This window comes from Onychostruthus taczanowskii, unplaced genomic scaffold, assembly GCF_017590055.1.
Source record: "Onychostruthus taczanowskii isolate IOZ18803 unplaced genomic scaffold, ASM1759005v1 scaffold11, whole genome shotgun sequence".
Classification (NCBI taxonomy): domain Eukaryota; kingdom Metazoa; phylum Chordata; class Aves; order Passeriformes; family Passeridae; genus Onychostruthus; species Onychostruthus taczanowskii.
This window is the reverse complement of record NW_024497629.1, coordinates 3,436,645-3,460,314: the sequence shown is the minus strand read 5'-3', so window position 1 is coordinate 3,460,314 and position 23,670 is coordinate 3,436,645. Positions and strand designations below refer to the sequence as shown.

At 43.1% G+C, this 23,670-nt stretch overlaps 1 protein-coding gene across 1 annotated transcript in view; it reads right to left on the bottom strand.

Annotated features, from left to right (window-relative positions):
- Positions 1-1,738: 1,738 nt before the first annotated feature.
- The window catches only part of HS1BP3 (HCLS1 binding protein 3), a 53,148-nt gene continuing 31,216 nt past the window's right edge, over positions 1,739-23,670 (bottom strand). The window contains exons 5-7 of the mRNA XM_041421965.1: positions 12,487-12,638; positions 11,852-11,987; positions 1,739-2,628 (exon numbers count right to left, since the gene is read on the bottom strand). Coding sequence (XP_041277899.1) covers positions 2,400-2,628; positions 11,852-11,987; positions 12,487-12,638 — 517 coding nt within the window. The 3' untranslated portion in view covers positions 1,739-2,399. The remainder of the gene's footprint in view (positions 2,629-11,851; positions 11,988-12,486; positions 12,639-23,670) is intronic.

The window sequence follows — 23,670 nt, the reverse complement described above, 5'->3', positions numbered from 1 at the left end:
CTGCAACTCACCTCTTAGTGCCCAAAAATATGACTGCAGCAGACATTTGCATTGTAAAACAAAAGCATAACACCAGGGTTTATGAAGGATCCTTTTATACTAGTTTCTTGACAGGAATGCTAGATTTTATTTTTTTTTCTGAAGTAAAATACTGACCTCAAAATAATCTTAAAAATCTAGCACAGGAAACAATTAACAGCTCTTCTTTCCCTGTGCTTAGGAATTTGACAATTTTAGGGAGAGCTAGGGAGCAAAACATTCCTAGGCCATTTAAGGAGGGTGAAGAACTGCACTCACTGTACTGATCATTAAACCCATGGCCTGCAGTTTGGAAGTTTTAGCAGTGTTCAGGATATGTGAAGGGTGGGCTGTGGTCCAAAAATACAGAAATGCAGGCAGTGCTCCCAAACAGTGATGAATAAAATGGAGATGATGCTCCCTGAGCCCTCAGCTAAATATAGTGGTTGTTCATAACAGCAGGGAGTGCAACAGGAAAGCTGAATTAATTTTTCCTACCTGCTATTCCCTGCCTGTTCTTGGGCAAGGCATTTATTTTCTCCTCACTGCTTTTATTCACCTTTTTTATTCCTAATTGCTCCCGGACACTGGGGGGACAGACAGGACCAGGTAGTACCTTTGGTTCTGCCTTTAGCTGCTCTCAAAGGAAATATGAGCACAGCTATATTTTCAGTCTCATAGTTATTTACACTTTAACACCACACAGCACTCCTGAGCTAAATGGAATCGATTCTTTGCTGCTACTGTATATAACCTAGAGAACAACAGCAACACCAGTAACACCTGCAGGTTTGCAAAATGCTTTATTATAGTAAAACATACCATACTCTGAGGAGAATCAATGGTTATATTTTATCTGTCCCATCAAAGCAAAATACCTTTGTAATATTTCCCACTGGCTTAAAAAGGAAATGCTAATAGAAATAATTTCATTATTAAAAATATATAATGTTTTCTACTTATTTTGTTCTATATTAGAAAGGCAAATATTGAGATGATGATATGGCTTAAATATATTAAAATTTTCCCTCTGGGGAGCTTGTCTTCATCTCTAGCTAGACCACACACGGAATGAGTTCAGGAAACTCTGCATGACAGCAGGTATCAACCCACATTAGGTGTAAATTTGGTATCTTCAACCAGAGTGCCTGAGTTTGACAAGAGGAAAGTCTTGGATACCTATTCTACACTGTTTTTTTTTCTCCTGCATATTAAAATGTCTCCAGTATCTTTTCTTTCTATTTTTTTTCCTCTAGATAATGAAAAGTTTGTCTTCTTTTTTCTCCTGCATATTAAAATGTCTCCAGTATCTTTTCTTTCTATTTTTTTTCCCTCTAGATAATGTCAAGTTTGTCTTTCCTTGTTTTAACCATTACATGGTAAAGAACAGACCACCATCTTATCACACAAACTCATTTTAGCTTAGTGGAATTAATCACTATGGCTGGTTCTTAAAAATTCTGAGAGAAGTGAAGGAATAGGAGAGAAAGAGTGACTCCAAAGAGCAATTCAGATTTCCTCCATTAACACACCTGCACTGAACTACCCCCTGGAGAAGCCCCTCTCTCTCTCCACTAGCTACAGTGGAAACCCAGGAAGACTTGGCTGGAAAAAATTAGCCCTTGTGAATCTGGAGTTCACAGGAGGCCTACAGCATCCAAACCTCCCAGGCACTGCAACCTCCATCTATGTCTGGAGAGTGTTCTTAGTCACCCCAGTCATCTGCCGGGATTCAGAGATGCATAGCATGGTCTTTGCAAGCCTAAAGTCCTCTTACAAGTTGGCATTTGTGCAGCAATAAGGCAGCAGATTGTCACAGTTAGCTGGGATTTCAGGGATCCATGGAAAGACACAGGAACTGTTAACTATATTTAGCAGTTCCTGTTAAAAAATTACTGAACTACCAGTCAGGGAGGAAAAGGCTGCTACAAAAACACACTGGATGAAAGGAAAATGGTGTTTTTCACTGAGGTGAAAAACACTATCTAAAAATGACAGGAACAGCATCCTATCATGCCTCAGACCATTTGTTGGACAATACTCACAGTTGCCATGTGTACAACATCCTCAGCATTTTCAATCAACTGGCCAAAACTCTATGATGTTGATACTAAAATAGCAGTAGACAATCTGTAGTGCTACATCCTTGTTCACATTCCCTGTGAAACCCTGAAAATCTTAAGGCAACATTAGACCACAGCTGCACTGTTTTGAAAACCTCCCAGGGAGGTTCTGCTACTCAAACCTGCTGCTCTCTGCATCCTGGAACATAAATGAGCACTGTGGCAGCTGAAACACTTGGTCAGTTCTTGCTGCTGTCACTGGAGCTCACTAGGAGGTGGGGCCAAGAAGCCATCATCACATTTTGAAAATAAATCTGTTCAAAAAAGACTGGTATCCTGGTTGTTGATAGATTCATTTTCCTGGATATATTGGAGAATGTCCACTTCATTCATTGTCTGAATCCTGTTTTCCTTTTGCTTTGCCAGTGAAGGTGAATTAGTGCTCCTGGGGGCAACTGCTGGCTTCTGAGGCAGAGGTGGTTTTGGTGGGACCTTAGGTTTTGGTTTGGAGGTAACCTCTAAGAGTTTCTCAAAATCATCTTCAACTCTGGAATGAAAAGAAAAAATCAGTAACATCCTGGGAATTTCCGAACTGCTTTTTGTTCTGTAAGAAAATGCTATCTTTCAAAACAAAACCTTCTGCAGGAAAGGATCTATTCTGATAAATTTCTCTCTCCATAGAAGTTTCCATAAACCATCTTTTTCATAATATGGTTATACAAGTTAACTTATACAAGTTAATTATACAGCATGTTTTCAAGTGTCTAAATTAAAGGCAATTAGCGATTACTAAAACCACCAAACTTTATTTTAGTTTCGGAAAAAAATGTTTTTGACTTGTGACAGGATGCTTTGCTTCCCCATAGATTTTCATGGGAAAGTAAAATTATCCACATTCAACTCTGTTTCCTCTTCATCCCCATCACCCAAAACTGAGATTGAGCATCCCCATGCTCAATCATGACAAACAGTAAACACTAATGGATTTTAAAATTCCATGTTCATATTTGGTTCTGGGACACTGAAGAAGTTTTGCAATCACCACATACAACAACTCTTTTTGATGATAATTTGCTGCTGACTCCTACTGAAATAACCCAGAACACCTCAAACAGTTCAGGGTATTTTCTACCTGCATTGTTTGACCTTATCAGATATGCAGCAGGCTGTGCATGCCCAACTCTGTTCCCACATGAGCTGTTAAAAGATTTTAAGAGAGCCCTTATCATAGATTATCTGGTGACTCCAAGAACTGTGTGCCTTTGGAAAGTCAAAATATGGAGTAAAGAAAAAGAAGGATTCTCTTCAGCAGCTCCACTCACTGGAACAGGATATGGTACTAGAGTCTAAGGAAGATGCTTTTTTAGTTTGTTCTTCTCCATTGCCCATAGGTAGGCAGTCCTTGGGGCATGAATAAGTAATTTCAAGTCATGTGTTTTTTGGTTCTTCCTGTCATTTTCCTTTTGTAGTTCAAATCATGGGACCACTGAATATCCTGAGCTGGAATGGACCCATCAGGATCATCAAGTCCAACTCCTGGGCCTGCACAGGACATCCCAAGGGTCACACCATGTGCCTGAGAGAATTGCCCAGGAGAGAATTGTCCAGATGCTCCTTGAGCTCTGTCAGCCTGGTGCTGTTACCAGTGCCCTGGGGAGCTGTTCCAGTGCCCAGCCACCCTCTGGGTAAAAAACCTTTTCCTGATATCAAGTTTATAACTTCCTCACTGCCAGGCAATGAGGCATCTTGGGGGGTTACCCAGATGCCTGTGAAACCCCTGGGATTACTTCTGTTTCCTAAATGGACAGTGATTCCTCCCTTTCTCTCTTTGTTCACCAATTGCCTCAGGAGAGGTACTGCAAATGCCTCTACCACACAGCAGCAGAACTGGTGGGGCTTTCTGCAGACAGTTATAAGTAAAACTCAGCTTTTCCATAATTTAGGAAGCAACTGATGAGGCAACTGTCCAGGACGACCAGGAACATGATCAAAGAACCAACATCTCTGAGACACTTTATTCCTCCATCCCCAGTGAATACTGTTTGAATGTTAAAACCATAGGTATTTATACAGCTACAGCCCCTTCAAGCTAAGGATCCCACTTCTAAGATAAACTGCATGATTTCAAGGGTTTCTTTTTCATTAAAACCTGAGAGCAATTTACAATACTACTGCCCTGGCTGAGACAAACTACACCCACCATGAACCAGCCATGAAGTCAATAACAATTAGCCTAACTTTTCTGGTGTAGAGACAGTCAGAACTCTTTAAGGTAAAACCATTCCTGAAGCCAGACAATTCCCTTGTTACTCCCAAAGGGAAACTTAAAAGAATCACTTTTAACCAAGACTGCTCTTGTAAAATCAATAGCATGAACAGTGATATCTAAAACTAGGGAACACCTGAACAGATCAGCTGATGAACAGTGCCATTCACTGCCCCAGAGTTCTGCACCTTGAACTCTACCTGTGGTATTACAGCGAGCAGCACCTCAAATTGAATCCTCTAAGTAACTCTGGAGATTATATTCTCTTTTATTTAGATAAGACTTTTGATGTCATTTATTTTCCATGATTCTTTGTGGGTGACATATCCTACTTAACTTACAAAACACACTCAATGTATTTCTGAATTCCTCATCTCCAAAGAAATTAATTTCATTTAAGCCCAGGCCTTTCTGTTTGTTGCAAACTCTGATATCCAAGAGGTATCACACCTGTGATCACATTGCCAAGACATGTTCTTGCTCTCTTTGCTGTGTAATAAACAAAACTTGTTAAGGCTAGTATTTCTGAAGCCTCCCTTCTTGGCATAAACACACAGTGAATGAATCAGTATCCATCTCATAAAGTTTTGGTCTTAGAAAACATAATAAGCAGAGGAACAATGCACAATACATAGAGACCATATGGAGGAAGCAGCACCTTGAAGTAGCTGCACTGCTCAGAAAAGGCAGCAGTAAATCCAGCTCACTAACCTGGTATGATGATACAACTTCCTGAATTCTCTACTCCAGTTTCTGTGCTAATCACAGCAACAAAGCCACTTAGCACAGCCAAAAAACACCCCCCAAAAGACCCAGTCCAGTAGGTTGTGGGGGTCTTTAGAGGGTGGGGGTTCGGTGTTCTGCTTTTAAGCCAAAGATTCTGCAGAAGAAAGTCTGGAAGCTGATGATGTAATTTCCTTCTTCTGTCCTGGATTTTTTCAAGAGCTTGGTTAGACAGAAGTCTCTTAGAGAGAACACAGCAGATAATATGTGGTCTTTGTCTCAAAACCTGCTTTTCAGTGCTGCGGTGCTAGGCAAGCTGTTTGATCCACTGCTGTTTGATCATGTGAGACACAACTGTCTCTGCAAAACTGAAGAGGTAAAATGCAAAATGCCTCAGGCTGGGATAGAAACAAGGACTTCTATTTCTTGAAAGCAAATGAATTGTTACAGTGCATAACTACCACCATATTTAACTCCAGGCCAGGAGGAGGAAGAAAAACATCAAGCAATTATTCTGAAACAAGATTAAAGGAAGAACCTTCCCACCCCATCTTTTTGTAGACAATCAGGCACAGAATCCATGTAATTAATCATTCTTTAATTAGTCTCTTTCTATTTCTGTAAAAGAAAAGCAGCACCACATTGTTTAAAATTCTTGCCATTTGTTGTGCTGATTCACAGACTCTACTGGTGGAAATTCTCTCAGAATTCCAAAAGAAAGCAATCAAAGCCTTTACTGAAGAAAGGCTGCCACAAAGCCCTTCATGACTGCTGGCATGTGGACTTTCAGACAGTAAATGAGTTCTGACTTGGAGACAGATGCAGCTGCCACAAGAACATCAACATTTTAGATGCCATTTCTCTGGACTTTGTCCCTTCTCTCTGGACCAGATCTTTGGGACAGGAATGACTGTCTGCATGTACAATATGATGGGGACAGTGACCTCTGCTTGCTGGGAATGCTTTAATGAGCAGAATCTGTAATGAAAGCAAGAGACAAAGACCCCCATAATTTGCTAAAAATCCAGAAGGCTCATGCTTGAAGCTCAGTTGTGTAACTAACTGCAGTTCTTGCAGAACTGCAAGAACTTTCATCTTTTGATATCTTATGTTCTTTACTTTGTCTGGTGTTAATTCCAAGTACGAGAGATCCCTTGGTGAAGCCTTGGGGAGTGCTGTAACATCAAATCTACAACTTGGGAAAAGACTTGTACCCAAAAGTAGACAGGAGACTTCGAAGTATCTGTTGCCCATGACATCTGCTATGGTCAGGAGAGACAGTGTGATGTCCAGCAAGGTCCAGGGAAAGATACAGGCTGGAGTTAATCCCAGGAATGCCATGCACTGGGGGCCATGAAGGAGATCTCTCTCCTCCTGCTTCAGCTTTCCCCTGCAATCCATTACAGGTAAATTCACAATGGTATTTTAACCTGGGCCAGGAACTAGGTCTGGACACTGGAATATGATATTTGTATTGTCTAAATGCTACAAGAACATGGCTTTGGTCCAATCCATTACAGGTAAATTCACAATGGTATTTTAACCTGGACCAGGAACTAGGTCTGGACATTGGAATATGATAGTTTGTATTGTTTAAATGCTACAAGAGCCACTGGCATGGCTTTGGTGTGGGAGAGATTAGCCCTCCTCCAAAAACCTCTCTGGCAAAACTCGAAGCTGGAGTGGGACAGTGACCATTCCCTGGAGGCAGCTGCACACAGTCCCCTTGTCCTGCAGCTGCAGAGTCCAAGAGCATGGATGAAGGCAGCCTGGTGGTGCTGCCTGGCTGAGTGCCAGAGAACAGGCTCATTAGTGCAGGTAAGTCCCACAAGAAGCCCTTTGAGGACATCAGCCTGCTGGTTACATCACTCACCTTGGAAATTAGAAAAATCAATTTTTCCAGTCTGAAAAAGTTGAAACCTCTCCTGCCTCTCTAGAAAATTCCCCAATCACCAGCCAAAGGCACAGCTGGGGCAGGGGACAGCAGGCAGCTTTTGCCCCTTGAGCTGACAATGTCTGTCAAAAATGCAAACAACCTGGGGCGAGATGGTTGAAATCTGGTGGGTCTCAAGCCGAGCAAAAGCATCTCTTGCTGCACTAGGACCCCACATCGCCTCTGTACATTATTCTACACAACCTGTACATGTTCCCAGGGGTGGAGCAAGGATTAATGTTTCTGGTATAGCAAAAAACTGGTTGTTTTGTTGGCAAGTTTACTTTATAGCTCTTCTAATGCTTGTAGCATCCTGATACTTCACAGGAATGAAATAAGAAAATTGTTGAAAACCATCACAAAAGAATTTGTTTTTCTGTAATCTACTGCAGCCAAATCAAGGACCTTTCCCCACAGTTCTGTCATAGCAAGCAAGAGAAACTGCCCTGGAGTGGTCAGGAAATTTCTGACTCAATTATTGCAACCTTCTCTTCCACCTATACATTGCCCAAATAATCCTCTCCCCAAAGGATCTACATAAAAACCCTCTGGAGTTTCTCAAAGCTTTTTTCCCAACTATAGTGCTGTTCTCATACTCTCAGAACAGTGAGCATTGTTGCTGGAAATGCTGCTCCACACAACTCCTGGATAGATTAAAGATGTGTTACTCTGTGAATTCAGCATTTGCTAATGCCTGCTGAAAGAAGAACACACAAACATTTTCTGCTTCAAGGGTGGCAACAGTTCCTTGAATCTGATGAACCTGCTCAAGAAGCTCAACGGACTGAAGAGTGGCTGGGGTGCAGTTTCACAAACAGTCTCAGCCTTAAAAAGTATAATGCTCCTGAAAGGGTTATCAGTGTAATCCTAAGAAGGAACACACCAGATCTGATATCGGGGCAGCAGAACTGGGATCCTGCTGCTGACACTTTTTTTCAGCACTGGAAAAAGACAAATGTGCTCACAGCTGCCTCCTTCCATCTCAGCTTCCTATTCATTATCAAAGGTGAAGCTAATTAAATCTCTCCTAAAAGGCTGCTCAGACAGCTGTGGTAATTATTTCAGGCTAGGATGTGTGATAATTTATGTAATTCTGTGGGCACACAGAGCTTCTGCAACATTCACAGGATCAATTTCAGCATTGGTTTTCCACAAAAACCTTATCCATCACACCAGGCAGGCATGATTGAGATTAATGAGGCAGAAGAGTGCATGCCTGCAGGGCTATGATCTCATTGGCATCATGGAGACATGGTGGGACAGATCCTGGGACTGGAGTGTTGGAATGGAAGGATACAGGCTCTTCAGGAAGGACAGGCAGGGACATGAGGAGGGACTGTCACCCTCTATGCCAATGACCAGCTGGGGTGCACAGAGCTCAGCCATGAGCCTCAGATGAGGAGCCATCCAAGAACTCAGGGGTCAGGATCAAAGGGAAGGCAGGGACAGGTGACATTATAGTGGGGGTTTGCTACAGGCCACCAGAGCAAGAAGAGTGAGTAGATAAGGTACTCCACAGATAGGAGCAGCTTCACATTCACAAACCTTGGTCCTCACAGAGGACTTCAACCACCCCACATCTGCTGGAAGGACAGCCAGTAGAGCTTAAGCAATACAGGAGGTCCCTCAAATGCACTGAGGCCAATTTACTTCTCCAAGTAACAAAGGAGCCAACAAGGAGATGTGCTAGGCTGGACCTCATTCTCTCCAGTGAGGAGGCTGGTGGGGAATGTAAAGCTCCAGGGCAGCTGGGCTGCAGTGACCACGAAATGGTCGAGTTTGAATCTCTCATGGCAGTGAAGTGGGTGCTCAGCAAACCCTGGATTTCAGGAGAGCAAACTTTGGCCTCTTCAGGGATCTGCTTTGTAGAGTCCCATGGGATAAAGCCCATGAAATCTTCCATTGCACTTAGAATGCAATTGGTTCTTCTCAATGCTCAGCACTTGTTAATGTCAAGTTGGTGATTCTATTTAAAACAGTAATTCTCATTTCATATGAGCAAGTACCCACAGAGAGCAGTCTTCAGTTTGCAATGAGAACGTTTATCAGATTCTCTTCTCCCTCATGTTGTGACAAGCACAGCCCACACACATTTTGCAGACTCATTTTTCTCCTTAACAGCTTCTGCCTCGTGAGTTACAGCCACTGCTGAGGATTCACTGCTGTGCTGACACTGCTCTGGTGCTACTGCTGCTCAAACCACTCAGGTACCATAAAGAGCACAAAGCATTTGGTTGCTCCTGTGCTCTGCTCTGGATATTATCTTCTTCCCATCCCCCTCTGGAAGAAGGTTCTGCCCTCCTCTGCCTCAGGCAGCTCTCTTCTAACTCTGCCCATGATTCAGAGTGAGTCAGACAATTCTCAGATCTACCACACACATGTGAGCAGACCCTGAGGTACATGTGAATGTTCACTGCACCAGTGAAGAGCTCCCACATCTGCATTATTCAGCTACTCCACTGGAGTGCAGTGAACGTGTCCAGCTTTCTGGACTTACCACAGACCTGCTCGTGCATCATAGCTCAGGACAGTCACAGATCTTAACAAAATGTGTCCAGATAAACTTTTGGTATGATAGAACTGACTATGTCCAAGGGATCAAGAGGTTTCCATTTCCATTTCTAGTAGCATAACCAGCTCTAGCCTGCTAAAGGAATGGGTTGTCACAGCTCCTACTCTGATTTGAGGGCTGCAGAGAGATTTCTTTAGTCCCTTTCCCCACTCCCCTGGGAAAGGAGAGTGTCAACACATACAGGGCAAAGACAAGACTTATTCTTAGGCCTCAAAATAAGCTCAAGCTCCCATGCAGGGAGATTGGAGAGTGCAACTTATGTTGAACATCTTCTCACCACAAAGTGTCACTGCCTGGAAAAGAGCCTGTGGTATTGCCCTGCAAGAACATTCAGCACCAGTTTGGTGGGAAGGGAAGGTGGGAGAGGATTCAAATGCTGCCTCTACATTTATGAGACCTGACTGTTCTGCTGAGGCTTCCAGCTGAACAGAAAACAAAGTGCATTTTGCCCTACCCCTGAATTTCAGGTGACTGCAGTGAATTTGCATAGGGGGAGGTGAAGTGTTGCACTAGGTTAAAACAGTACTGCCACTTCTCCTCCTCTCTTGGACAGCAGCTTCTCCTTTACCCTCAACTGCCTTGCACTGAATTCACCAACCCTCTATGATGTGCAGATAACACCATGAACTGGGTTTACCAGGGGAATTTCAGAGGGTGTTAGGCACCTGAAAAGTCAACAGATCCTGACCTATCTGCCTATACCTCTTGCACAGCCAGGAATGTGCAATCCAGTTGCCTCTGGATTCCCATAGCAACTTTCCCATTGGACCACTTGCATGGTTTTCTGCTTCATTACATGTATGCCTTTCCAATTGGACCTTGATGACGATTTATCAACTATTGGAAGCACTGAGACAAATCAGGAATAAACAAAAACTACTGGAATTTAAAAGAAATTACAACTTTTCCCATGGGTTCCCCTAACCATCTGGGTGCGCTGCTGTTGTTGATGATCCCCAACTGATCTGAAAGCATGGTCCATTGGTCTCAGAGCAGACTTCAGAGACCTTTCTCTGAAGATATATAATCCAAAAGACAGTACCACGACAGATGGAGAAGTTCTCTCTAGTGGATAAAAACGCAAGGACTGCAGTGGAACAGGCCCTTCTCCTGTAGTCATATGAACACTCTGGATGAAATGCTGCAGGCTGAGATCACTAGCAGACAAGAAAATATTGCAACCACACGTGTGTTTGCTCTCAGTATACCCAGCATAAAAATCAGGTCATGTCCTCCCCCATCAGCTTCTATAAACATCAGGTGGACTGTCAGGGTCTAATGCAAGATGGCACCCAGCCCAATTTAACCTTTGTTTAAAGTAAGTCAGGTATTACTGCTGAGATAGCCAGCACTTCTCCGTGCATAGAAAGCAACAGCTGCAGAATTACCTGCCTCAGGAGAGGTTTGAAACCTCACACAGAGTCCCTCTCCTGGGTTTAGTACCTGCTGTGGAAATCATACATCCTAACAGGAGCTGGTTGACACAAATTAGCACTGGAAGCAGGCTGGCCTCATCATTCAGATGCCAGCTTGAGACCCAGAAGGAATGAATTTGACTCATTACTGCAGCACAGATTCCCTGAGTCTCTCCAAGCACTGGTTCCCTGCTTAATCTCTGGAGGATTATCAGCACAGGCAAACCAGCCCTGTGAGGGAGATGTCAGGGATAAATGCATGGTGTGCTGATGTGTTCCAGGCTACACTACCAAGGGAGAAGCAATATATTATACCCTCCCGCAACTCTGAGCTCCAGCCCTCCTTCCCACTAGATTAAAAATTAAACACAGGGTGATAAAGAGGCTGTGGAGGTATGCACAGGATACCTCCTGGAAGCATGCATGAAAGTCTGTGAGCCATCAGCAAGAAAATCATTCCTCCTGTGGCAAGTGCCCCTGATTTCAGGGCCCTGAAGCTGAACTGTTTTTTTCTCTGGGCTTTGTTCCCCACTTTTCACAGAGGAGGTCATGTTCCCTGTGGATCATTTGCAGAAAGTAAAAGTGTCATGTTAGAAAACAAGAACAAGATAGGCTCTTCCTTTGGAGTCACAGAAAAATTCCTTGCAGCCCACCTTTCTCAAAGGGTCTTCCTAATTTCCTTTTTAATGTGTTTGATGTCCAAGCTCCATGACACATGTTACATTTTACTTGTCGATACAAGTATTGATTCACAGTTTGCATTCTGAGTATTTAAGCTTTGTCCCCAAATTCACCTCTTTCAAGATAGATCAGAATAGATCAGACCACCTTCATCCCACATGACAGATTTGAGATGAGTACCTCAGCAGCTCCTCAGTGTCCTCCTCAGGATCCCTGCTCAGCACATACTTGCTGTGCTCACAAGCAGCTGGCAGCAGGAGTGAGTCACCCAGTCTCACCACCCCACCGAGGTCTGGGTCTTCAAATAACTTCAGATCTAGAAAGGGGAACAGGAAGCTGCTGAATTTAAATCATGCTATGTCACACAAGGCCTGCACTAACACTAACTAGTATATCTGGCTAGGTGGGTTGAAAAACCAGATCATGCAGACAATTCTTTTTTCCCAAAGACTTCCAGTCCACAGAATGCAGTGATACTCTGCACTCTAGGACTTGGTAAATCTGCTTTTTCCTTGCACTCAAAAGTAGGTCACATTACTCCTGTTAGTGTGGCAAGAATGACTGTGGGACAGTCAGCTCCCACAGACCTTAATATCTCAATTCAAAATGTTTACAAAGAACAGCTACGAGAGCTACAGGTTTCATTTGTTCTTTCTGAATGATTCTAGATGATTCTGCTCAGCTGAAGACTTGCCTTAACATTTCCAAGACATTATTTAGCCTGTATACTATGCATCACTGTAATTTAAAGTCTCAGTTATACACATGCTTTAGATAAAACAATCTGTGTATATACAAATATAGAACAGATTTACTCTCTTTAATCTTTCCTCTGGGACTGATTGATGAAAAATCTTTTTCTGGGCCAAAGAGTCCTTCATTTGGATCCACCTCCTCTTCAAAAATGGTTAATTTGGGCTTCTCTTCCTTGGCTGGAGGAGCAGGTGTCTTCTTTGCTTTTTTCGTTCTAAAACATAAGAGAAAAGAAAGTTAGCTGCAACTATTCCTTTAACAAGGAAGATTTATGGCTAGAAAGTCTCCTAAGCTGAAAATAGATGGTGGGAGGCTAGGAAAGGTTTAGACAAAGGTACACAGGCATCTGTTAATTGCTGGCAGGAATGGGATACTGACCTGGAGGACAGTTGGTCTGGCATTCTCTAGCTGGACCCATGTTGTGTATTCTTAACATATGTCAAGGAGTCCAATGGGAATGGGAAAAGCAGAGCTAACAATGCTGCAGTGTGCAAACGACTGCTCAGAAACATTTAAGCAGTTTTACTGCTCCCACACAGAAAGCTTAAAATAAGGAAGATCAGTTCCATCAACACTGTTTGAGACAGAGGAAAAGGATGACTTGAAATACAAAGTGCAAGTTGGTCCATTGCACTGATCCCTGTGGACAGGTTTTAAAAAAATCCCTTTAGCTCCATTACCCTGCCAGCTCCTGCTGCTGTTTATTATTGCTGCATACTCCTTTCATAAAGGCATTAAACACCCCCCTTATTTGCACATGGCTTAAACACAGAGAGTTGACTCCCTTTCCAAGAGCAAAGTGAAAAGCACCTGCCTCTTGCTTTCATACCCAGGACTCACATTCCACCAGCTGAAGCTACAAGGCAGCACTCACCATAATTGAGCTTGAGTTATGAGGGAAACCAGATGGCACAGAAAAGAAAATTTAGAGGACAATAACCTGTGGGTGAAAAGTCCAATTCAAACTAGGCTGAAAGAGAAGCAGTCCCTAGGACAACATTGCCATATTTCAGAGATCTTCACTCTCAGCAGCTCTGGTGCTGCAATTTCTAAGGTACCCCTTTGAGTGCCTCTTCCAATAGAAGATCTGATCGTCTCTGCAGAGAGCAGGTCAGGTTTCAGCCTAGAGCAAACCCAATTATCAGCACTTAACATGCCATAGTCATCAAAAACTAAGAACAAGGTCAAAAGATTACACACACATTCCAACTACATTAAAGAGTCTTGTAAAATCTTCTTGCAATTACAGCTGCACACAAAAGCAGAGTCCAGTTACGTCCAGTTATTTTCACAAGTTTATTATCAACAAACTGGAACTCACAGATGGTATTACCTTGCTACCACCTCTTTGTGGCAAATGCAGCCTAAGAGCAAGCACCATGCAGAACCTAAATATTGCTTTATTTGGAAATATACCCTATTTGATACTCTAAAGAGATCTGCAGGCGTCAGCAACTACTATTCACGACAAAGCCCTTTATTATAAAGCAGAAGAAACTTTAATGATTTTTTTTTTGCATTCATATTCATTAGGGATATGCCTCAAATAACTTTTGAATCTGAGCTACTTTTGAAAGCACAGCTCCAAGGAACTGCTTCAACCTGAAGCATTTACAGAAGACCCTTCTTCCAAAACCTATCAAAATCTAAAGTTAAAATATGTACAGGCAGCTTTCATCCAGGATACTTACACAAACTCAAATTCATTGCTTTATTAACTGTAGTAAGGGATCTATCACTCAAATGACCCTAAGTATTAAAGGTAAAGGTAAACCAAACAACAACAAAACTGGAAGAACAGTAGGACCAAGTCATTTAGAGCTGAAAACTGATTAAAGAAAAGATTTAGCAAACACAAATAAATCCAATCTACTATGGAAGAAGCAACCTTTATTTGCATAACTCACAAAGTATTCTCTGAGAGATGAATGATAATATAGGTGAGGATTTGCCAACCTACAGAATGCCAAAAGTCTTTGACAAGACCTCTTGTCCATTTAGAGTTACAACAGCTCAACTGATGCATAAGAGTCCATCATGGCAAAGGTAATTATATACAGGAGCCAGCACACTGCCAAGCAACAGGTCTCCACCCTGGTGAAGTTAGCAAGGAATTTACTATTAGTTAGCTCAAGTATTTGCAGTAAACAATACCAGAATAGTGGGAAACACCAAAGAAAGGGAAGAGAATCATAAAGAGCATCATACAGAACAGCATGTAAAACAGAAATAATGGAACTGAAATATCCTGGTAATGACCTTTTGTGTAGTCTGGCCACCAAACCAGCCCACTGACATGGGCTCACTTTCTGTTTGGCCAGGGGACTCCACTGGCAGCTACAGGGCACAGGGCCAGACCCGCTGGGCATGACTGGTACCGGTAGGAACAGCAGGAAATTGTTTTTCTGCCTTCAAGTTGTTTCCCCTCACTGCCCTTCTAAGGAAGCCACTGTTGGACTGCCAAGTAATTGCAGCATATCCATAGAGGGACACTGTTGAGGTCAGTCCCTAAGTGGGAAACAGGATTCCCACGGTCCTGTATTTAGCTGTGCCAGTCCAGACTGCACTGCTGAGCAGAGGTTAATAGATGACAAGGGGGTGTGGGAAATTTAAGAGACTGTCTGAGGTTCTGCAGCTGGCCTGAGGGTGCATCTGCCTGCCCACCCATCCCCTCTCTGTATACTGCTGCTACCTCCCCATAAACAGGGCCCAGGGACTGTGCTGGAGCCAAGCTGACTGTGAAGCCCCAAGCTGGCAGGCATGCAGGGGAGAAGCTGCAAGGATAGCTAATTCGATGATCATGATGTACCAGGGTGCAGTAAACTTGCACAGGAATGTAGAGTCTTTGGAGAAGACAGAAATGAAGGAACATTAATTCTTCCAAATTATTACCGTACTCAAAGCCTGCATTTCATTAGCACCTTCTTCATACAGCACACTCACAACCTTGGCATATGACATTTTGAAACTACCAGCATCCAGCTGGCAGAAGATGACCCATGTTATTGCTATTTCTTCATTTATGAAACAAGTGAACTTTTGGAGCATCACTCTAGTGACTTTTAAAACCTCTACAAAAACCAAAGCAGCCCTAAAGATGACGTAATCCTTTGTTCAGCAGAAACTATTTACCCAGTTGAGCCTACTGATGTCTACACAGGAAGCACTGTGAGAATAACTCAAACAATACTGTCACCTGCTCTGACTAAAAAGGAGCCTCCTAAGTGACTGTACATAAAGACTGGCCTTCTAATTGACATGGACCAAAATTGGATGATCAAAAATTACGGTATATGAATCCACCTAGTCAGGCTGCTGGAACACTCAAAAGTCCAGCTGAGACTCCTGGCTCCCACATGATCCTCAAATCACCCATGAAAATGTCAACAAAGCCCTGTATGCAGACACTTTCAAACCTCACTCACTTTGTGAGCACAGTTCTCCTGTTACTGTTTACTGACACAATGTAGGTCACTCCTCTGGCAGCCTCCAGATCTCACTGGCACAGCAGCAAAGCACAAGAGCTTTCTGGTCAGGTGTGGAAAACAGCAACGAGGATGACTAAGGCACTCCAAAGTCAGAAGATTTCCAGACCTGTGTGTGACAGCTGTTTGTGAAACACTGGAACTACAGATCCAATGCTGGGTGACACTGGTTTAAATCACAGTGTATCACTGTGCTCTATACAGAGGAGTCCCTGCCCCAGGCTCACTGCTGGGTTAAAACAGTGAGTGTTGTAATCAAGAGCATGTGTAATCTCAGCACACAGGAAAAAGTCTTCAGGTGTTATTGTTCTGAAAATATGACCATCTCTTTTTTAGAGAAGTAAAATTATGCTTCAGAAAAGGAGTGCTACAGCAATATTAAAAAAACCCCAACTTATTCAGAATATACATACTTATACATTAGGTATTCATGGAATTTTACAAGGGAAGAGCTCACTAGTATAAATGGACATCCCCACTCCCACACATCTATGTTCAGGCTTGAACAAAAGAGCTACAGCTAGAATAGCAGCAATATCAGCACATCTTCTTGAAAACCACATCTGAAAAACAAAGATCCTATACACTAGTTTTTGCAGAAAACAAAATGTCATCTGCTGCTTTCTTTTCACTCAACAGTGCTCGTTTTCCAGAGCTGCCTGATAATAACAGACAGGACAAAAGGGGTCATTCTCCATTGCTCTGGACAAGGGATCCCCAATAGAAACTCAAAGCCCATCGGCTCACACAGCCTCACTCCTAAGCATGAAGCTGCCACGACAAGTGCTGGCTGCAGGGATACTGCACCTCACACAGCAATCTTTTTCTTGTGGACATCATGCTAATTTACAGTATTTTAAATGGCTTTGGCATGTCCCAAAGTAAGATAATGTGTAATTGATAGAATAAATTGCCAATTAGAAATAATGTGGAACAAGATTATTCATTTGCAAAGTTTGTCTGCTTCTGTTCTGACATTAGGTCAGCCTCGGATTATTGTTCCAGCAGAGCAACAGATGGAAAGAAAGCCTGAAGGAACAGATTTTCAAGAGTTCAGCTCCCATCCAGGGACCTGCTTTTGTGGAGAGATTTTTCTGGAGGGCTCAGAACTCAAGAGTACTTGTTCTTCCTAAACAAAGGCAAGCAGTGTTTATAATTTGTCCTCAAGTTTTCTGATTATATCCTTTTCCAGTGTAATCTGAAAGCAGATGAGAAGACCACAGATGGACAACTTTTGTCTAGTACACAGCTCATTAGCAATAATCATAATAGAGAAACATTTGCTAAAATGTTTTCAACTAAATAACTAATAAAACTCAAGCACTCATAAGACTGGCAAGGGAACTAGGGTTAGAGAGTAGATTGCAAAGAATGAAAATTAACATAAAGGAAATTTCTTTATAATTTTCCTCTCATTTTCTAGACTAAACCAGAGTGTAAGACTTGCTGAAGCAAGTTAACGAACAACAAAAGACAAGTTTCAAAATCATAATCAAACATAATCATGACTAAATTAAACCACAGTGGTCCAGAACAAGAGAAGCATAATAAAGTTGTCAATAATGATGTGAAAAAGCTAAAAATACTCATTAGTATTTTGGGTTTCATCTGCAAAGCAGCAAAATGATACTTCCAGGGTTTCTGACAACAGTGAAATTTTTCTTATCCTAATACTTATGTTAATGATGAACATTTTCAGATATGCAGTACCAGATAACATGAACTAAGATGTTTCAGAAAAAATTGGTCAGGCATTTTCTGCGCCCTGGATGTAACTACTCAACACAGTTTAGAACTCCAGGGAAGTTACAGAGGGCTAAAAATAAAGCTATTTTAGAAATCAGAAAAGTTAAAAAAGTAGAACATAAACATGGGCCAGTGAGCATTGCCTTGATGCTCAGTAAAATTATAGAAAGGCAGATTATCAGATATAATCAGTAAGTAATTAGAAGAGCATTCATTACTAAAATCTGTCCAGAGTCATGCTATCTTCTTTTCATGAACCTACAGCCTTGATTAATAATGGCATCATACCCAAGGTGTGACATAGCAATCCTGAAAGTTCCCACCATTTCTTTCTAAAGCAGGAGCAGGACAATGTAAGTTTCTCTCCTCTGGGTCCCGCAGACAATGATCTCAGTGCACCATTGCAGGAACCTGCTTCTCTGTGGAGATCCTGAGCCATCTCTGCATTAACTTGGACACTCAGATGCCACAAGCAACAGGGGATAAAACCACAACACTCTTTTGGTAGGACAAGCACACGAGAATATGATGTCTGTCTATGAATTAGTAAAAGAGCTACAAGGCAAACATGATGATGGCAGCATCAGGGCTTGATGCATACCAGCTTTTATCATGCCCTTAATTCTCTTTCTCTATCTGTATGTCTGGCAGGACTTGATTTCAAATTGATAAAAGGAGAGAAGCATTGATCTTTGCTCTGCTTCCCTCTTCTGGTGCACCTTTTTTTTCCTTTGTGTCCAGCTTTTACAATTTCTGCCCAATTCCATCCTTTTTCCCCTTTTCATCCCTCCTCCTCATTTTCCCGATGTTTCTTGCCAGTATCAGACATTTTCTTGCTCCACCTCCAGAATCTGCAGTGCTGCTTTACCCTCCAGACTGACAATAAGGCTTCCTTGTCATCTTGAACTCCCTTCTTCACATCATGTACCTCTAATTCTCCAGACCTCTGTTCTGGACTGTTCTTTTTCTGCTTTAACCCTAAAGATTATTCTCATTGATCAAATTACGCTCCTGAAAAAGACCCCAGGCAGTAACTGAAGGAGAAACAGGAAACTGCACTTGGAAATTGGGAAAATGCAGATGAGAAAATGTAAGGAATAAAAAAGGATAGAACTAAGCAGAGGTAACAGTAGGCAAAACAAGAGAAAGGGGAGAGGTTGAAGCTGATCACAAATGATAACTAGCTGTTAAGTGCTAGCCCCTAAAAATAAACAATATTTACTAGTCAGTTTTCAATAAAAGGCAAAATTCATGTCAAATCTTAAATAAATGCAAAGTCTTTCTAATGAAACAAAGCTTTATCAGAAAATAAAATGAGGGAGAACAGTTTGCACTTAAAAATTCTGCAAGACATTATCCCTTGGTTTATTTCCTTTAAAGTAAGATTCAAGCTAAAGAAGTTACTTTCAGGAATAGTTACATTTCAGGAGTTACTTCTCAGGAAACTTTCTTTCAATCCTATAAAAACTACACTCTAAGAAAAAAAATCCATTCTGTTACATTAATTAATGATTGCTGCAGGTCTGTATCTCCAAAACTAACAAATTCTTGAGTAGTACTGTGTTGCCTGTAAAGTGATGTCTATATGAAGTATATCTCAGCAATAAAATGTGCCTCAAGAATTTAAATTTGACCACTGTAATGAAATCAACCTCCCAACATCATCCCTTTATGAGACATTCTTCACAAACATCCTGAGAAGCTTCACAAAGCAAGTCACCCAAGCTGAAACAGTGTGTGAAAAAAACTTGTTAGTAAGCATGTTTTCTGCCACACTCTCAACAGATTTGGGAGCAAACACTTAAAAAGAAGGCCTCACAAAGAGGGAGTTAAAGGTACTAAAAGTATGCAATGTCATGTTGAGAATTCTTACAAGTAGCAGCTGTAAGTGAAAAATGCAAATAACAACCATTTTGGAGAAGTGATTCGTTTCTTCAACACTGAAATGGTAAAACCTGCTCCCTTCCTGACATGAACTTACTACTGTAGCTTCTTGTTAGATCTGTTTTCTGAGAAAGCACTGAATGTGTGAATAGCTGACACCTCATTTTCGGATGTGTTGGGTACTCATGGAACAGTAGAGTCACAAAATGGTTTGGGTTGGAAGGGACAGTAGCATCACCTATTCCAAGCCCCCTGTTGTGTACATGGACACCTGCCATTAGGCTGCTCAGAGCCCATCGAACCTGGCCTTGCACACTTCCAGGGCTGGGGCATCCACAGCTTCTCTGGGCCAGTGTCTCACCACCTTTATTGTGCCTATATCTCATCTAAACCTACCCTTTTTCAGCTCCACACCTAAAGTTTTATAAAGTGTCGTCTCACTACAGGCCTTGGCAAGGTCTAATCAGCAGCTGCGTGGTGCCTCCTCCCCAGGACAGGCAGCCTGTTTGCAACCGCTACCTCCACTTAATAAAGTTTTAATTTTGGGTTATTTAATCTTTGCCTTCTCACAAGAGAATGTACTCCAGCCCCCTGGACTCACACTGTGCTCCTCAGGAGGAGATAATTTCCACTTTGCTGCTGCCTCACCTCAATTCACTCCTCACCACATTGTACAGCAGAAGAGGTACAAGAGCCCAGACTGCAGACACAACTCTAATTTTTCTGTCTGTGAACAGAAAAGTTTCAAATAGGATAGAGGATGTTTGCATAAAGAACTTCTGGCCTCTCTAATCCCTGACACTCCATATAAAACTCAGTCTGAAGGGTATCTTTCCTTTTCCTTGCCTGGTACCTCCACAGACCACCCCCCAGCCTACAGAAAACCTCTAGCACATGATGTTCCAGTCTAAAATTTTGTCTGACACATCTGCCACACCACATCTAAAGAGCTTATGAGAAGCTCAAGAGGGGCCAGTTACCAAGGCAGTGAGCAGATTCCAGCAGCAGCCAAGCAGGACTTGCATCACCTCCAGGAGGGATGACGGGGCTGAGCCTGGTTCCCCACTGCCTTCCCTCCCCCACATCTTGCTGTTCACAGAGGTCACTTTTTCCTCTTGGCTGTGCCATGGGTAAAACAGACCTCTCACCACAACTCAGAGATGGCTCCACAGGAACGACAAGAGAGAAGGACACAGTGAGACATTGTCAGAGCTAAATGGCACCGCTGTTGCAGACACCGTGCTGTGCTCCAGCTGCTGCCTCTCCTGCTGATCATGACATCAAAACAACTTCCATAAAAAGAGAACACTGCTCTCCTGCCTACAGGTTCCTTGTGATGATTTTTTTTTTTTTTTTAACAGAGGTAGGATAAAATTGCTCTGGGTGAAATATTCCCTAGGCCATGGATATACCTATTGCATGAAGCAATTCATGTGATGTTGCAGACACTGCTGGAGGTCAGACTGTAGGAACAGTCACACCAGGGAGCACCCCAGACACAATCTCTCCCTCCTAAGCCAGATGCTGAGGCTCTGCAGTGGCAGCTGCCCAGGGGCTGCTTTTTACTGTAAGCAGAAAAATGGCTGACGAAATTCTGCATTTTTAAAAACTGGATTCTTACTTGTAATTTTATTGCTAACTAGCTTGATTTCTCAGCAGAGAAGCTTTTACAAGGTCAGTAATTCCAGGGGCTGGCACTGAGCTCCATGTGCCGGCTGCTGGCTGTCAGGCTGGAGGGGGGTCCAGTGGGGAAGCACCACAAACCCCTTGGGGAGCACAGCGGGGCCAGGCACTGAATCACTGGAACCTGCTAAAGCCACAACGCGTGACTGAAAGAAGAAGAAATGAGCAGTCTTCACAAGTGCTCTGGCTTACGCACACAATCCAACTCAGTGCTGGTGTTATTTGGCAGCCACGACAATATTCCAAAATCTTAACAAAATTCACTCCCCTCCTACTGGCAAAAAATCTCTGAGCTCAGCTCAGCCAGAGGACACTTGCTATTCCCACAGTACTCTTCAGAGCTGGCAGATAGATGATCTCAGGCTTCCAGCTAGCATCCCACATCCCCAGAGGATTGATTATGACTTGACACAAACAACATGAGCTTGTAGATCCACACAAGTGACTCCTTGCAGACCCCACTCCTTGCTCCTGCTCAGCCACCTGATAATCTGTCCAGCAGCCCCTTGAGATGCTGTATTAAACCCTGAAGAGTCCTGTGCTGCAAGGCGTGCAGCAGGGAAGATGGATCAGGGAACACAAACTGTGGGTAGAAATGCTGGTAAACATCTCAGGCTCCCATACCACAGATGACATGAGATATCAGGCTTGTGTGGGGACAAAAAGCAACAAACATAGAGTTCCAACAGCCAAGGAAAGCTCTTTCCAGGCTTAGCTACTGGTCACTCACAGGGTGAGCCAGATTTAGCTACTGGTCACTCACCTGTGAGCTAACTTGATCCTTTGGGTCAGTTTGCTGACTCACAAATCCTAAATTCATTCAAAGAACATTAAAGCTCCATTCTGTGAAGGATCTTGTACCATTTAGTAAATTGGAGATGTGAGAAATTACTTTAGGTTTGGTAAAGGAGGATCTGTGGTTGAATACAGAGAGGGTACACAAACTGTATCACTGAACTCTGTCAATAAGAGGGATGACTGGAAAAGTGCTGAAATGGTGCTGATGAGAGCAGGGGAGTAGCAATTACAAATAACTCCACAATGTTTTGAGCTTTTACTCCCTTGTGTTACAGTGGCTATGGCAGTATTGGAGGAAGAATGATCATTACAGACAGAAAACACAGGCCCAGGCCACTTCAGGATTTGGATCCATAAGCAGAAATGCTACAGCAGACCTTTCACATGCCACACAGTGAGGACAGAGAATACCACAGGGTCAGTGTGGCTGTACATCAGTACATACAGTACATCAGATATGGTCAAAATGCTGATTCACAGGGCTGACTTCTTTCTGTAGCCAACCCCTTCATGCTGCTCACCCAGCTCCTGGCCTCACTCCTGTCTCTGTTCATCTTCCTTTGCTCTTCCAAGAAGGGACATTGGTACCGGTACCGGGTTTGCATGGCAAGGTTTTGGTAGTGGACAGGGACTACAGGAAGGACTTCTGTGAGAAAATGCTGAAAGCTTCCCCATGTCTGACAGAGGAAGTGCCAGCCAGCTCCAAGAGGGATTCCTCAGTGGCCAAGGCTGAGCCCATCAGCCATGGTGGCAGTGCCTCTGTGATAGCACAGATAAGGGGGAAAAACTACTCTGCAACTGCAGCCTGGAGAGAATGAGAATGTGAGAGAAACTGTCCTGCAGATGCCCAGGGCAGTGAAGAAGGCAGAGAAGATGCTCAAGGAGCCAGAACAGATATTCCCCTGCAGCCCCTGGTGAGGCAGCTGTAGAGATCCACCTGCAGCCTCTGGAGGATCCCAACCCAGATCAGAGGGATGCCTGAAGGAGGCTGTGACCTTGTGGAGACCCCACACTGGAGCAGGCTCCTGGCAGGACCTGTGGCCCATGGACAGAGGAGCCCATGCTGAAGCAGGTTTGCTGGCAGGACTTATGAGCCCAAGGGAGAAGGATGTGAGGAGTCCTCCCCCTGAGGAGAAGGAACTGCAGAGACAACATGTGATGAAGTGACCCCAGCCCCCATTCCCCATCCCCTTGCACTGCTGGTGGGGAGGTAGAGAAAATCAGGAGCAAAATTGAGTCCAGGAAGAAGGGAGGGATGAGGGAAAGGCATTTTATAATTCAATTTTATTTCTCATTGTCCTACTCTGATTTGACTGGTAATAAATTCAGTTCATTTCCCAAATTCACTGTGACAGTCACTGGTGAATAATCTCACCCTGTCCTTACCTCAACCCATGAGTCTGTCATTATAATTTCCCTCCCATGCACAGCTGAGGAGGGCAGTGATGGAGTGGCTTTGGAAAGATTTTGATACTAAATTCCACAGCAGAGGTGCCATGAGCACAGGAAGCAGCACACATACCTACTCTGCTGAACAAGAGGGCTGGTGCAGGACTGTATCCATACTTTAAAACACTTGGCCTTGGTCTTCCCTTGCTCTCTGTGGCATTCTGGAATTAATGTTTATTCTGCATCTGTTTTTAAGTTCAA